At 42.1% G+C, this 14,076-nt stretch overlaps 3 protein-coding genes across 4 annotated transcripts; 2 read left to right on the forward strand and 1 right to left on the reverse strand.

Moving 5' to 3' along the window:
- Positions 1-1,066: 1,066 nt before the first annotated feature.
- On the reverse strand, positions 1,067-2,572 carry LOC130171871 (trypsin-3). The gene is made up of 5 exons (XM_056380140.1): positions 2,283-2,572; positions 2,027-2,189; positions 1,607-1,860; positions 1,380-1,516; positions 1,067-1,282 (listed from the first exon to the last, which is right to left on the reverse strand). Exons 1-5 carry the CDS (start codon positions 2,320-2,322, stop codon positions 1,133-1,135), a joined length of 744 nt encoding a protein of 247 aa, XP_056236115.1. The 5' UTR covers positions 2,323-2,572; the 3' UTR covers positions 1,067-1,132.
- A 1,393-nt stretch (positions 2,573-3,965) lies between these two features.
- On the forward strand, positions 3,966-7,270 carry si:ch211-261d7.3 (mediator of RNA polymerase II transcription subunit 12). The gene is made up of 3 exons (XM_056380110.1): positions 3,966-4,402; positions 4,877-5,302; positions 5,421-7,270. The coding sequence occupies exons 1-3, from the start codon at positions 4,147-4,149 to the stop codon at positions 6,314-6,316; spliced, it is 1,578 nt and encodes a 525-aa protein (XP_056236085.1). The 5' UTR covers positions 3,966-4,146; the 3' UTR covers positions 6,317-7,270.
- A 106-nt stretch (positions 7,271-7,376) lies between these two features.
- zgc:66448 (uncharacterized protein LOC327401 homolog) lies at positions 7,377-13,427 on the forward strand. 2 transcript variants are annotated; one of them, XM_056380086.1, is made up of 3 exons: positions 7,377-7,981; positions 8,251-11,465; positions 11,628-13,427. In XM_056380086.1, the coding sequence occupies exons 1-3, from the start codon at positions 7,591-7,593 to the stop codon at positions 11,826-11,828; spliced, it is 3,807 nt and encodes a 1,268-aa protein (XP_056236061.1). In that variant the 5' UTR covers positions 7,377-7,590; the 3' UTR covers positions 11,829-13,427. The 2 variants fall into 2 exon arrangements, with proteins under 2 accessions (XP_056236061.1, XP_056236060.1); XM_056380085.1 differs by having other exon boundaries at positions 8,251-13,427.
- The last annotated feature ends 649 nt before the right edge of the window (positions 13,428-14,076 follow it).

A 14,076-nucleotide genomic window follows, 5' to 3' on the forward strand; every position in this document is an offset into this window, starting at 1 on the left:
GTGATTCATAAAACATTTACTTACAAACAACGTAGTGACTAGTGTGAAATGTTCAAACTGCTTATTTAAATGCAGTCTAATTGTGAACGAACAAGAAATTCTTCTGTGCTATTACTGTCACACATCTTTAATATCAATAATGTATTCATGTTTTGTTTATTTCTCTATTCTTAGTGGGGTCAATACTTGTCCTCAAATATGTCTCTGGGATTGTTTGCAATGCTCATGTTTTTTAACAGCTGTTGGTGCTGTGATGACACATCATCTGAATCTTATTGTGAAATGATAGGTTTCCATTTGTCACGCTGGTGAACTGAAGCAAACACATGCATATATATATATGTATATGTATATATATATATATATATATTTAAATATATATATTTAAATATCCAAAGTATGATCAAATAAATATATATATATATATATATATATATATGCATATGTTTTAAATATCCAAAGTATGATCAAATAAACATATATATATATATATATATATATATATATATGCATATGTTTTAAATATCCAAAGTATGATAAAATAAACATATATATATATATATATATATATATATATATATATATGCATATGTTTTAAATATCCAAAGTATGATAAAATAAACATGTTATTTATCACCCAAGGTGAGTGAGTGAGTTAGCCTACATTGTTATATATTTTACTGATTTGAACAACATACAGCCGCTGTGCAACTTTATTTGTGAAGTAAGAAATCTTCGGTAGTCATTCTCTCAAAATCCCTTTAATGGCCTGCAGTTTTGTACAATTCCTGAATTTTTATTTGCTGTTTCAACATTTTAATAGTTAAAGTGCATAAACACATATATCCTATTAATTTTTGATTCATTAGGTATTTTTATCTCAAATACTGTTGAAAACTATTCCATTTTGCAGCACCTTTATTTGTTTTTGATAAGCAGAATTATATTTTTCATGTTTTATTTATTTTTCATATTTATGCAGGGCTGTAAATGATTTATTTTGGACATAGATCTTTCCCTTCCTGCTGCTTCTCTTCATTGACTTATTCAACAGCACAAAACAAGGAATGACAGAGAGTGAGGTTCATGTTAATAATTTATTTTTATTGAAACTGTCATAGTTTGAGATTCTTTAGTTGGAGGACATGGTGCTGCGGATCCAGGAGTTGTAGTTGCAGACCTTGGCGTAGACTCCAGGCTTGTTCCTCTGGGCACAGCCGTAACCCCAGGACACCACACCCTGCAGCTGACCATTGCACACCACGGGGCCACCAGAGTCACCCTGATAGGACAAAAATAGAAAACAAGATGTGAGCAGAGGTGTTCTGAAGTTTGCTGCGTCCACTTGGAGAAACAGTGATGAAGACTTTAGCTGGTACCTGGCAGGAGTCCTTGCCTCCCTCCAGGAATCCAGCACAGAACATGTTGGAGGTGATCTGTCCAGGGTAGGAGCTCCTGCAGCTGCTGTCGCTCAGGATGGGGGCATCCAGACACCTCAGGCGATCAGGGTAGTTGCCTAGAGAAGAGGAAAAACAGGATGTGATATTGTTAATGCACTAACTTCTACCAAGTTGTCTCTCAGATATGTTTGCAGTGATTTACTGACTTCCAGAGCTGCTGGTGTTGCCCCATCCAGAGATCAGACAGCGGGTGCCAGAGCTGGCGCAGCTGGATGGCAGGGAAACGGTGCGGACGTAGTTGTTCAGGGTGGCGGGCTTGCTCAGCTTGATAAGCATGATGTCATTGTCCAGGTTGCGGCTGTTGTATCTGGGGTGACGGATGACCTTGGCAGAGTTGATGAACTGCTCGGTGCCCTCATTGACAGCGATGTTGTGCTCACCAAGACGCACCTGGACGCGGCTGAGAAAGAGGCATGAGGGTAAAAATACATTTCATCTTCACTTGTAGTGAGGTGACCAGTATAAGTCATGTGTTTGGAGAAACAATTATTCCACTTTGAACCAGAAAAAAGTACTTTCACGATGAATGTTTACAGGCTTATGGTTTGATTTGAATTCATACTCACGACTTGTAACAGTGAGCAGCAGACACCACCCAGGTGCTGGAGATCAGGGAAGCTCCACAGAAGTGGTAGCCAGCGTTCAGAGACACCTGGTAGGGAACAGAGTTCTTTCTGCACTCGTAGCCTCCAACAATCTTGTCATCCTCATCATCAATGGGAGCAGCAACTTTAATATAAACAGAGAGTTATAATAATTGTATGAATCTCACACTTATCCTTGTTAAAAATTTTTTTAACTCAAACAAAATATACCACTTACAAGCTGCAGCAAACAAGGCCAGGAGAATGAAGTACTTCATGATTGCACCTACTGAGCTCACACACCACAGGACTGGACACAGTGGGTTTTTATAGCCGACCAGTTGAGTAGCTAACTCTGCAATTCTTTATCTAACCCTCTCTCAAGGATTTTCCCATGCACTGTGCGCTATGTTTAAACATTATACCACCTGGGAAACAGCAGCATGGTCAAAGAGAAAAACACACAACTTTCCATAAGTTATCTATTTTTAAGATATACAACCCTCAGTACTGGTGTCTTTGAATAACTACCTATGAATTAAACACTGAATATAAAATGGGAACACAATGAAAGACAAAGGTGGAGGGGACACAGACAAACCAAAATCATTCATCAGGTTCAAGTGTGCAGTTGCAGTGATATTAGAAATAAACAGGTCATTAATTAACGGGGATTTGTCACAATGTAAATCTGCAACTTATTACTTTTAGATTACTTTACATGTCAGTAATGATTCTAGTTACAAACTCAAATGATTTACTATTTTAATCTTGGGTGCATTCCAAATAATGTCCTAGAAAGTTTTCTGAAAGATACTATGTGAACTGATTATGATTGAATGGATTATAGGGGAAATACAACATACTGTGGCTGTTATGTGAGTTTTGTGAAAAGTTCTTCTTCTTTAAGTCATCATCAAGAGACCTTATTCTCTGTGTATACATCAATATTCTCTGTATGCTGAACTGCCTCTAGATAAATTTCATACTGTTCAGATGGTGTTTTTTTAATTAGAATTAATTCATCTGAACAGTGTCTCAATTTCCCTATAATTAGGACAGAGTTACTCAGATCCTCCTTTCCTTTCTTTGATTTAACATATATCATATCAGTTCCTCTCTAGGAAATTAGAGAAAACTACGTGACCAGTACTAACGAAACCAAGGTCCGTTTGTGCAACATGTCAGAACTGTGATTGGTCCTGAACGTACCCCCTTCAGTGACGTCAACAGAAAGCGACAGTGCTCGGTATGTGTATCGGCTGCTGAGCTAACAGCTGCACCAATTGTGTTTTGGTTTTGTTTTGCCTCCCATGTGCCGTTATCATGAGGTAAGAAACACAAAACAGCGTCAGCTTTCTCTTCATTTCCGCCCAGTTGTCTCCGGCAGTTCAGATAAAGCTGTTGCTTTACCTGAAGCTGTGGTTAGCCGTTAGCTAACAGCTAGCCTCCATTGCAAGATCAGCACCTAATGTATGCGGAATGCGCAACCATTGCGGATGTGGTGCAGAAAAAAATGCGCATCGATGCGACAGAATACAGAAGTCAGCATCACTGAGAAATACGAACGTGGCTATTCTAAAATGCTACGCAGTTGTAAGCAGTGTTATGTTTTGTTGTTGTATTTCAGCTCTGGAGGCGATTCTCTGCCTGGATGATGCTTCTCACTGTAACACAGCTGGACGTTCAGATGTAGCTTTCAGCCTGCTCCAGGTGTTTTTACACAATGTACAGATGTTTTCAGTAACTTATCAGTATATATGAGAATGACAGAAATGGATTTAAGGGGCTCCAGCTAGCTGGAAAAGTCTGTGGACTTCTTGCTCCAACCATACACAACATGATTGTATTTCTCAACAATGACTTGAATGATTTGAAGAATACTGTTTAAAAACAGGTTTATAGATACTTAGTTTATAGTTTATAGGAAATCCCCCCATTGTGTGTGTGGCAGCTCATAGTTATCTGATGCAGTATACTGAAGACTTGCAATGTCTTTAGCAGTAGGCTCAGTTATACCTTGAACTCGTGTTGATGGGGAAGCAGCTGTCAGAATCAGAATTGGCCCGCCAGTCAGTTCTGCTGTAAATCAGGTCTGACCCATGACTGAGTACTACGAGGAGGGGGGGCTGCTGTACGAGCAATCACCTCCCATGCACATCAAAGTGGAGTCTCCGGAGGGACCCTTTGGAGGGGGAGCCTCAGAAAACGGCTTCCCCAGGGAGGATGAGGACTCGGAGGGCAGCTGTGACCAGAACAGTGGATTACCTGGGGGGCTCCCCTTCAATGTGGTAGTGGTGCATCCGAACATCATGGCACCCGGCATGTCCTCAGATGACCTCTTGTCCATTGAACAAAGTAAGCCTGAATGAGATTGAGACCATTATGGGAAACTGGATTGACCATTTTCTTATTTATTTATAAGCTTCTGCAGAGCATGTAGATCCTAATGGGAACAGTGTGTATAATATTTACACTTGTAGAATAACTTCATAAAAATATTTTATTAGAAGCGATGTCAGGATATGCATAATACATTTCATCTATGCAAACACCTACAGCATTTTGCAGAGAACATTTATTTCATAACCTGAACATTCATAGTCACTCAAGGAACACTAATTAATTAACTAATTAATAAAATTGAGATAAATACTTGATCTTCATGCTGCATGGTTTGCCAAAAATAGTTATAGTTGAATGTATTTTGGATTAGCACAGTAAAAAATAATACTGACATTGTTTAAGCACATTTCTCTTTCTTGTACATTATATTCAGCTGGATATTTTTCCTCTCCCTTTTGGGCTGTTCTCTCACCTGTCTCTCTACAGACAGAGCTATGTCAGCTGCACTGGCTGCTGGTGGTGCAGGAAAAAGAAAGAGTCGTTTCAGTGGAGCAGAGCTGGAGGTGTTGGTGTCAGAAGTCACTCGGTGTGAAGGAGAGCTCTTTGGCCCTGCGGGGAGGCTCAGGCGGCGGGAGAGAGAGCGCATCTGGGCTGGAATTCTAGAGAGAGTCAATGCTGTGTCCAGAGTCCCACGTACTCTTCGAGAGGTGAAGAAGCGCTGGGACGACTTAAAGAGGCGCAATGGAGGCAGGCTGGCAGATGCCCGCCATCGCAGCTGTTACCTGCCATCCAGCAGAGGGGCCTCAATGCTCGGACGTCCTTCCCAGCCAAGCCCCAGGCTTCAGCAAGCCAGGCAAAAGCAAAACATCCGACCAAAGCCCAGTTTTCCATGTTTCCCGGACTCAGATACAGGTGAAAATAAGAATTAAATTACTCAGCTGCATTTCTCTGTAGAATTTATAGATGCAACTAATATCCATTGTGTTATGTCCACTTACAATGTTTTTTTTTTGTTTTGTTTTTTTTACAGGTGTAGGGGTGGAAGGATCAGAGAGAGATGGTTTGGAGAAAGACGAGGACAATCCTGAGCGTGAGAGAGACATGGGAGAGCCTGAGTGTGAACCAGTAGAAAACAGCATGGAGGACAAATTAGGATTAGGACTGGGTCTGGGAATTGGACCACCCCCTCCATCTGAACGCTGGCTGCCTCCTTCCCCACTCTACAGTGCTCCTTTTCTCAATGGCAGTCCTCAGCCCAGCAGTCCTCAGCCATCACTTGGAGCACAGCAGGGTCCTCTTGAAGCCCCTCCGCGCAGCTCCTGGCTTGAAGATGAGCTGCGAGGGTTAGGAGAAGCAGCAATTCAACTGGGCAATCGGGTAGAAAAGAGTCTGCGGGAGTTTGGGGAAGGTTTCAGACAAGACATGAGAACACTTGTTGCTTCGCAAGAAGCATTAGCAGTCAGTCTACAACAAAACAATGTCCTATTACAAAGGCTGTTAGGAGTGCTTGAGGCCCAGCAACAACCACAGCCACAGCAACATCGTGTACAACAAGCTCATCAATCACAAACATCTCAACAGCACTTACAGCCACAGCCAGCTCTGCAGCAGCTGGAGCATATAGAACCACAGCAGCAGCAGCAACAACAACAACAACAACAGCGGATTGAAACACCACAGCTACAGCATCAGCAGCAGTCACACGTTGTACAGCAGCAGTCGCAACAGCACCAAACACAAATACAGCAGCAGCCGCAGATCACCCAACATCCAAATAATCAGTCAGCTGTTGCTGTGGTACCTGCACCATCGTCCCCTGACATACGTGGCACTTTTCCCTCTGATCCACCCACAGACACAAATGGAAGTGTGCAGAGGCCAAGGCGAGGAAGAGCTGTTGATCACAGGCGCAGAAGACGGCGCTGAGGAGATAGCACTTAAAAACTCTGCACATCATCATCAAAATGTGACAAGAAATTATGCTCTTTTTCTGTTGACAGTATTTCTGTGAAAATAAACTGAGTTGTTTGGAATTTTACTTCCCACTCCAAACCAGTGATCCATCTTACACATAAATTTGTCTTTGAAGAGGACTGAAATGGATGAGAAAATTAGACACATAAGATAATGGGTTGGCCTTAACATTAGCTTGATTCCTCAGAAATACGTATGTTGTGCTAAAAGACTTTGTGAGAAATTTTGTGGAGTGAAAACTTCACTAATCAGACTTTCAATACCCAGACAACAACATACTGTAGGTGCTGATGTTTAGTATGCGTGTTACTGTACATGCTTTGCAGCAGAGCTGTGAAGCTCCTGATGCTCTTGCTAGTTCAGTACTGTCTCAAATCTCCTGATACACTAACTACATTGTCATCAAGTACTTGTAATCTGCAGTTGTTACCATACATTGTAGTTATACAGCTATTGTAATTACCTGCTAATGTATGCTTGTGCTTTTTTAAGTGTCATGGCATAAACTTTTCCAACTTTGGTTGGACAATAAAGTTAGACTGTGTTCTGTTCAGTGCGTTTTGAGGCAAAAATGTTACATTTTAAAAAGTTCACCAGTTCTGGTGATATGAAAAACAAAAACAAAAAGAACAAAAAAAAAAAAAAACATCAGACATAAACCTCAGAGTAGGCTTCAGACTTTAAATCATATGTTTCTGGTGGAACTTAAACGCATACATAAGTATGTGGGGGCTATTTATTATAATCTTGCATGCAGTATGGTGGATGTGTTTGTAGATAGTTGCTAAGAAACAGCATATTGCCATCATCTACGTAGTTTTGCACAAGCTATATTTTGTAGATAGCTACTGTTCCGATGAAATGTAACTAAACTTTAATAAAAGCCAGATATGGATCGCAAATAAACGCAGCAGATCACTTGTGAATTTGTCACAGAACGTATAAAAATGTGAATGTATTGTTAATGGTTATCTTGAAAAGTTTATGTTGAATTAATTAAGTTGTGAAGAGAGTACTTGGTGTGTTGAACAACAGATTCGCAGCAGCAGTAGAAAGGGAAAGTTATAACTTAAGGCTTCAAATTGTGTTTTCTGAATGATGAACTACAGTCGTTTGTTAGTAATAAGTGTTTTATTTTGAAAGTTTTGCCCGGAAATGTCATTCCTTGTTCATGCTGGCTAACGTGATCCTTGTGTGCTCTGGACAAGGGGGTGCATGGGTGAAACATGGCCGCCGTAGACCCAACGGAGTCTCCAAAACGACAGAAATCCCCTGCGGAGGAGGTGGAAACATCTGGGGAGAAGACCGAGGCGGTGGAGTCGGGATGCGGCTTAAATCAGAGAGACCAAACAACATGTAATAAAACCGCGGAGAGCCCCGACGATGAGCGGAGAGCCAATGTTGGTAACGACGGCTGTTATATTGCCAGCCATTCTGAGGTTAGTGTCGAGTCCGGTGCTGGAGCTGACAAAACGACATGTAATTCGCCGGAGGACCTAACGTTGGCTGAAAAAATGGCCGAGGCTGCTGGCAGCGAACAGCGGGCTTTCGACTGGTCCGAAACTGAAGATGACGATGAGGAGGCGAAATCACGGAGGAAGGAAAATGATAAGTGTGGTATGCTAACGTTGTTAATGTATTTTACTGTTAGCTTTAGCGTCCAGGCTAACCTGGGCTGTACCTCTCATTAAAGGTTCAGTACACCCTGTCAACTCTGCTAACGTAATTTACCTTAACAAAACCAAGCTAACATCCTGCACTGTAGACTGTTATCTGTACTCAAAGTGGATAGCCGTGTTAGTTGCATGCAGTTTGTTAAGTTATCAACAGTTAGGTTGATGTTGTTTAAATAAGTTATTATTATGATGTGCTTTTTTCTCTTCCAGACATGGATAATGTTACAGAGAGTGCTGAAAAAGTGCAGCAGGGTGCACATGTTGATGATAACATTGCTGCCGATGCTGCAGAGGTTCACAAAGAGGAAAACTCACATGACAATGATAAGAAGAGCACAGAGAAGGAACTGGAGGAGCTGGTGGGAGACGTGGACGGGATAGAGGATGTGGTTGAAGATGATGAGGAGGCAGACCGAGGGGGGGACGCTGATTCGGCAGCTAAGCCAAAAAAGTGCCGTTTGGTGTGCAAGGAGTGCGGGAAGAAGTTCAACCGCCGCGAGACGTTCAACCTGCACCGCCACTTTCATGCACACGAGGATGAGCTCATGCCCCTCACCTGTAAAGAATGCGGCCTTTCCTTTCAGCACCGCAGCAGCCTCATTAAACACAGAAATGAACATAAAGAGAAGGAGGAGCAACTTGTCACTCCAAAGAAAGAGGTGCATGTAATGGAGGAAGGTTGTTTTGAATGTGCAGAATGTAGGAGGATCTTTTCTACAGTGGATAAGCTGAGGGACCATAACTGCAGCAATACAGTCGAAAAGCCTTACCACTGCCCCCTGTGCCGCCAAGAGTTCCAGTTTAAGGTGTCTGTCACTAAGCACATGATGAGCCACTCCCAGGAGAGCATGTTTACATGCCAAGAGTGCAATCAAACTTTTCCAAACACCATGGCCCTGCGCTATCACCAGCGATGTCATACCGCCCTCAAGCCCTATGAATGCCCAGAGTGCGGCATGGTTTTCAAACACTACTCTGTCATGGAAGACCACCGTCGCAAACATACAGACAACACACGTTCTCACCTGTGCAACATCTGCGGCAAGACCTTCAAGTACAGTAGCCTCCTCCATCAGCATCAGTATCTTCACACAGGCCAGAAGCCCTTCCGCTGCCCTGAATGCGGCAAAAAATTTGCCTTCGCCCAGAACATGAAGGCACACTGCCGTCAGCATAGACTGCGTGAAACCAACTCCTCCAGTGAAAAGCCCTGCAAACAGGCATCTGTGCCTGTACCGGAGGCAGTTAGAGGGCTAGGGAAAGAGAATACACACCAGAGTGAGGACCCAAAACGCACATTCAAATGCCCTCTTTGTCCCCAGACTTATTGTGCACCAGCTAACTTGAGAGCCCACATGCTTATTCACGAGGCTGAGTATGAGACGCTGGAGAGAACACCCAGACCCCCAAGGGAGATTAACAAGTACTGTGAAAAAGGATACACCTGTCCACACTGCCCTTGCGTTTATCGTGATGAATCCAGTTTAAATGTACATTTGTTAAGTGTCCACAAGTCTGTAGCACAATATTTAGAAAAGGTGGCAGCACCACCTAAAAAACAATTTAATCTGTTAAGCAGTGATAACATGCAGGCGAAATGGAGAAGCGATGGCATAAGTATTAAGTCATACAAGTGTTCTGAGTGTGGAAAAACCTTCCGCCATCGCTCAGTGTTAGAGCTGCATATGCGAATACATTCCAAGGACAAGCCTTACCAGTGCAAAGTGTGTGGCAAGGGCTTTAGATTCAGTAGCTACTTACAGCAACATCTCATCATACATACAGGCAAGAAGCCATACAAATGTCCCGACTGTGGGAAGGACTTTGCCTTCCTGCAGAACATGAAAACACATCAAAAGCTGCATCAGGAGAAACCATTCCGCTGCACCAGCTGCCGTAAAGGCTACAGCGATGAGACCCAACTGCAGCACCATATGCTATCGCACAATGGTGACAAACCTCATAAGTGTGACCTGTGTGACAAGAGCTTTGGATTGGCCTATCTTCTCCGTGATCACATGAACACACACACAGGAGAGAGACCTCATCGCTGTGATGAGTGTCACAAAACCTTTTCCTGGTTTAGCAGCCTGCTAGTACACCAGAAAATTCATGCTCGCAAACGCCAAGGTTTCAGCCAGTACAATTCTTTCCCAATTGGTGCTAGGATGAGAGGCAGGGGTAGCAGGGGGAGGAGAGGGGGGAGGCTTGTGTGGAGCTGGTCTAGACCATTGGGAGGCTCAGGGATGGTTAACTCTCAGCCATCTCCATTTCAAGTTTCTGCAATAAGAGAGGCTGAGTTGCATAGAAGCGCCGTGCAGCCACAGTCTTCCATGCTCTCATCTCGCATGGATTTACAAAGCAGGCATCAGAAGGAGCCGTGGATGTCAGAGCTACACCCTCAACCTGTGCAGTGGAAGGTGGACGGTGGAGAGGTAATGCCTGTCCCATCATCACAGCAGCAACACACAGCTCCACAGCAGGCACAGTTTGACAGCCTGCCACAACCAGGCCTACAGCAGCACCATCATAGAACTTCAGGCTGGGCAGATAGCCCCACATCTGCTCAAACTTTAGAGTCATCACACATCAAGGAGAATACAGCTTCTATTGTCAGCTCCCACTTGGTGTCAGTGCCAAAAAAATCCAGCCCATTGACAGGGAGTGAGATGGAGCACCACAGGCAGGCCAAGCCTGTAACTTGGAGTAATGCACCTACATCCACAGTGCTAGCTTCCTCAAGCTCTCTGCAACATGATTTCTCTGTCCCCTCTCCCTATATTGATGGGGCAGCTCTGTGGAGCGTCAGACCCGCTTCACTAGCAAATTCGCGGAGTTCTCCAAATAAGCTTGGTCAAGAGCTTCAGCTGCCAAGATGGCCAGGTGCCCCAGTGTCAACACAGAAGGAGCCATCCACACCACCTAAAAAAGAGGACAGTAGAGTGAGGGACATGAATAATCCTCAAGTAATACCGTCGACTGTTAGCCAGCCGGAGAAGCCGTGGAACGGCTGTGAGCCGCAGAAGCAGTGGGCTTCAGGCTTAGCAGGTGCATCCACCTCAGCTCAAATAGACCAAAGCAGTGCTATGCCAATTTCAACTCCTGTTTCTCTCGGGGTAGGTAACACCTTATGGGACATACAAACACCACCGGGAATTCCAAAGACTATAAACTCCCCTGAGAAATTAGTAAATAATCAAGATTTTCAGCTGCAGCAAAAGCAGGTGTCATCTGGCTGGGCCAATGTACAAAGTCAGACAGCGACACAGAAGGTTCCCATCTCCATTCAATACGAGCCTCATCGGTTTACCCAGGGGATGGGAACGCCAGTATGGGGCTTCCAAAGTAATCCCGTGGGTCCTCAAACGCTGCTCACTGGGAAACTCAAACCAGGGAATGGACAGGAGCTGCAGCAACAACCACTGGTAACGGGCACTCAAATAATTATAAATCAGCCTTCTCCCTTTTTCTCACCTCCACTTGCTCCGCTCCCTCCTCTTGCTTTGCCTGGCCCTCACCCTCTTCACTCTGTCGCAGTTGGTGCACTTCCAAGACCTCCACACCCAAATATTTTTTTCACACCACAGGCAGTCATGAGCGAGAGGCCACACATGCCACAGACCCTGCCCCTACCTCAGCTTGCCCCACGGACAGAACCTCACAAACTCGGACCCCGTTTGCCTTTTGCCCCAGAACGACTTCTCCAGTGCATGATATGCGGGTGCTCTCTTCCTCGAGAGCTTGATCTACAGATGCATTACTTGCAACATGCACAGGGAGAGATTTGACATTTCTACACTAGCAACAAGACTTAGTTATGTTTTTATATATATATATATATATATATATATATATATATATATATATATATATATATATAATTTTTATTCAATGGAACCTCATTTATTTGACCCTCAGTAGTGCAGTTTGACCAGTTGAGTGGATGGGCATTAGAAACAAAAAGCTAAAAGTGGAACTTGATTTAGTCTGCACACTTGATGCACGTTTTATTTAAAGTCAGAGTGTTGCTTGAAATTAAGGGGTGTATACACATGCCATTGAATTAGTTTCACTCTTTTTGAAATGCATTATCAGTTATCCAAATACTTATCTGGTTTAAATAACTTCTGATGGTTGCAGATAAATGAGGTTCTGTGGTCTACATTTCATTTATTGCCAATGACATTTAGATTTAGATAATATTAGTACTTTTATAGCTCTGATCATATGTCCTGAACCATTTGAACTGTGTTTCTTCATGTACAGTATAATGTGTGCCTTTTATGAGTACAGTCTGCATGTCTGCTGTCTTGGTATTCTAGGCCTAGTTTGTGCTTAAGGTAGACTCAACAATGTGACCTCACTCCCAAAACAGAGCAACTCTTTCTAAGATACTGTAAAGAAATGTAAGTTTTTGCTTTTGGGGCGGGGGGGGGAGTTTGGGGAAACGGTTGTAGTGCTCACAGATTACTGTCAGAATATACAATGAAAAGCTGACAACACACAGTTACAATCCTGGAAGGAAGCACTTGTATTCACAGGGCCACGGGCTGGGTCCCAATGTGTCATAAGAAAGGTTCTCATCGTGATAATTTGGTTAGAGCAAAAGTATTTGAAAACAAAATGTGACGGTTACACTTAAGGTCATTTTCACAGTAAGTATTTTCTGTAAATGTAACTTTTGGGTGATTATTGGGAAGAAGGAGAAAGTAGCGTCATTACACAATTATTTCTGACACTGTTATCAAATAGTGAATTTTGTAATAAATTCAGTTTGGATTAAGTGATGTTTGTCATTAATATTTTTTACAATGACAAGACAAACATGAAACTGATGATCTAAAATGTATGTTTTGCTCTAACTGATCCAGTCAAATTCAGCTTATTGATGACTGATGCACGTTATAATTAGATTCTAAACTTATTCTGCTTGCCGGTGCTGAGCACCTACTGTAAACTGATGAGTGCCATGTAATGTGTATCTCTTACCAGATTACCATTTCAGATTAGAATGTACCCACATTTATAAAAATGAAGTCCACTTGAGTGCAATTCAATGTATTATTTGTGAATAATGAATGATTTCATTCCAGAACTGTAGACTTAGATGAATACAGAATCCCATCTCCTCTCTTATTAAAATGGGCATTTGAGAAACTTTGGTCACAAGTGACTGAAAATCTTCATTACTACTGTAAAATTAACACAAGGTCCATTTGTTTAAAAAAAATACAAAAAAACAGTTCCTGTGTGTTTTAAGAATCAGCGTCTTAACATATAAAAACATATGCCCTTCTACCTCTATCCACTGTTTTAGCATGGAAAGAAATAGAAATTTCCCATGATGTCTACATATTGGATTAAATAAAACTTGCCTTTGATTACAATGTTGTGTTGCGCAGTACTTGTTAAGTTCTATAGTATTTGTTAAACCTAATTCATGGCTAACCTTCAACATTTCAACATAAGCAATTTTTGTGAAAAAAAAACTAGGTTAAATGTTTTGGAAAGTTTTCATATCCTGCAGGATTATCTTCTTTCACGTTTGATTTGGGAAGAGAATGAATTTATTAAATTAACAGTACCGGAAGGTACTCCTTCAAGTGTGAAATCCTACTTTTGAATTTGGTTGTGGGAAATGATGAATGAAAGTTAATTATGGAAGGCAAGTATGCGTGAAGATTAATTAAGTGACTGTGATTAAAATTGAAGCACCTCTCTTATGAAATTTTTCCTGATAGGATCAATATAATTTGCTGTCATGAGCAGTATTATACTAGTGGTAAACAGTGGTGGGGGAAGTATTCTGATCTACTACTGTGAAAATAAAGCAGTAGCCTACTGAAAAGTAAAAGTTCTGCATTCAAGACTTTACTTTATTAAAAGAACTTAAATATTATTTGAAAAATTCGAGTCAAGTGTCACAACCAAAAGTATTCAATGCAGAAAATAGCCCAACTAAGTTGTTATTTTTGATGTATTATATGTACTATATTTTATAATAGTATACGTTTTAACCCAAACCTGAAAAGAGAA

This window comes from Seriola aureovittata, chromosome 7, assembly GCF_021018895.1.
Source record: "Seriola aureovittata isolate HTS-2021-v1 ecotype China chromosome 7, ASM2101889v1, whole genome shotgun sequence".
Classification (NCBI taxonomy): domain Eukaryota; kingdom Metazoa; phylum Chordata; class Actinopteri; order Carangiformes; family Carangidae; genus Seriola; species Seriola aureovittata.

Bases quoted from the DNA above. Each gene is read 5' to 3' on its own strand.
- zgc:66448 (XM_056380085.1), top strand. From the start codon at position 7,591: ATGGCCGCCGTAGACCCAACGGAGTCTCCAAAACGACAGAAATCCCCT. The intron at 7,982-8,250 runs GTATGCTAACGT...TTTCTCTTCCAG, and splicing joins GAAGGAAAATGATAAGTGTG to ACATGGATAATGTTACAGAG.
- si:ch211-261d7.3 (XM_056380110.1), top strand. From the start codon at position 4,147: ATGACTGAGTACTACGAGGAGGGGGGGCTGCTGTACGAGCAATCACCT. The intron at 4,403-4,876 runs GTAAGCCTGAAT...GTCTCTCTACAG, and splicing joins CCTCTTGTCCATTGAACAAA to ACAGAGCTATGTCAGCTGCA. The intron at 5,303-5,420 runs GTGAAAATAAGA...TTTTTTTTACAG, and splicing joins TTTCCCGGACTCAGATACAG to GTGTAGGGGTGGAAGGATCA.
- LOC130171871 (XM_056380140.1), bottom strand. From the start codon at position 2,322: ATGAAGTACTTCATTCTCCTGGCCTTGTTTGCTGCAGCTT. The intron at 2,190-2,282 runs GTAAGTGGTATA...TTTATATTAAAG, and splicing joins GGCCTTGTTTGCTGCAGCTT to TTGCTGCTCCCATTGATGAT. The intron at 1,283-1,379 runs GTACCAGCTAAA...TTGTCCTATCAG, and splicing joins GAGGCAAGGACTCCTGCCAG to GGTGACTCTGGTGGCCCCGT.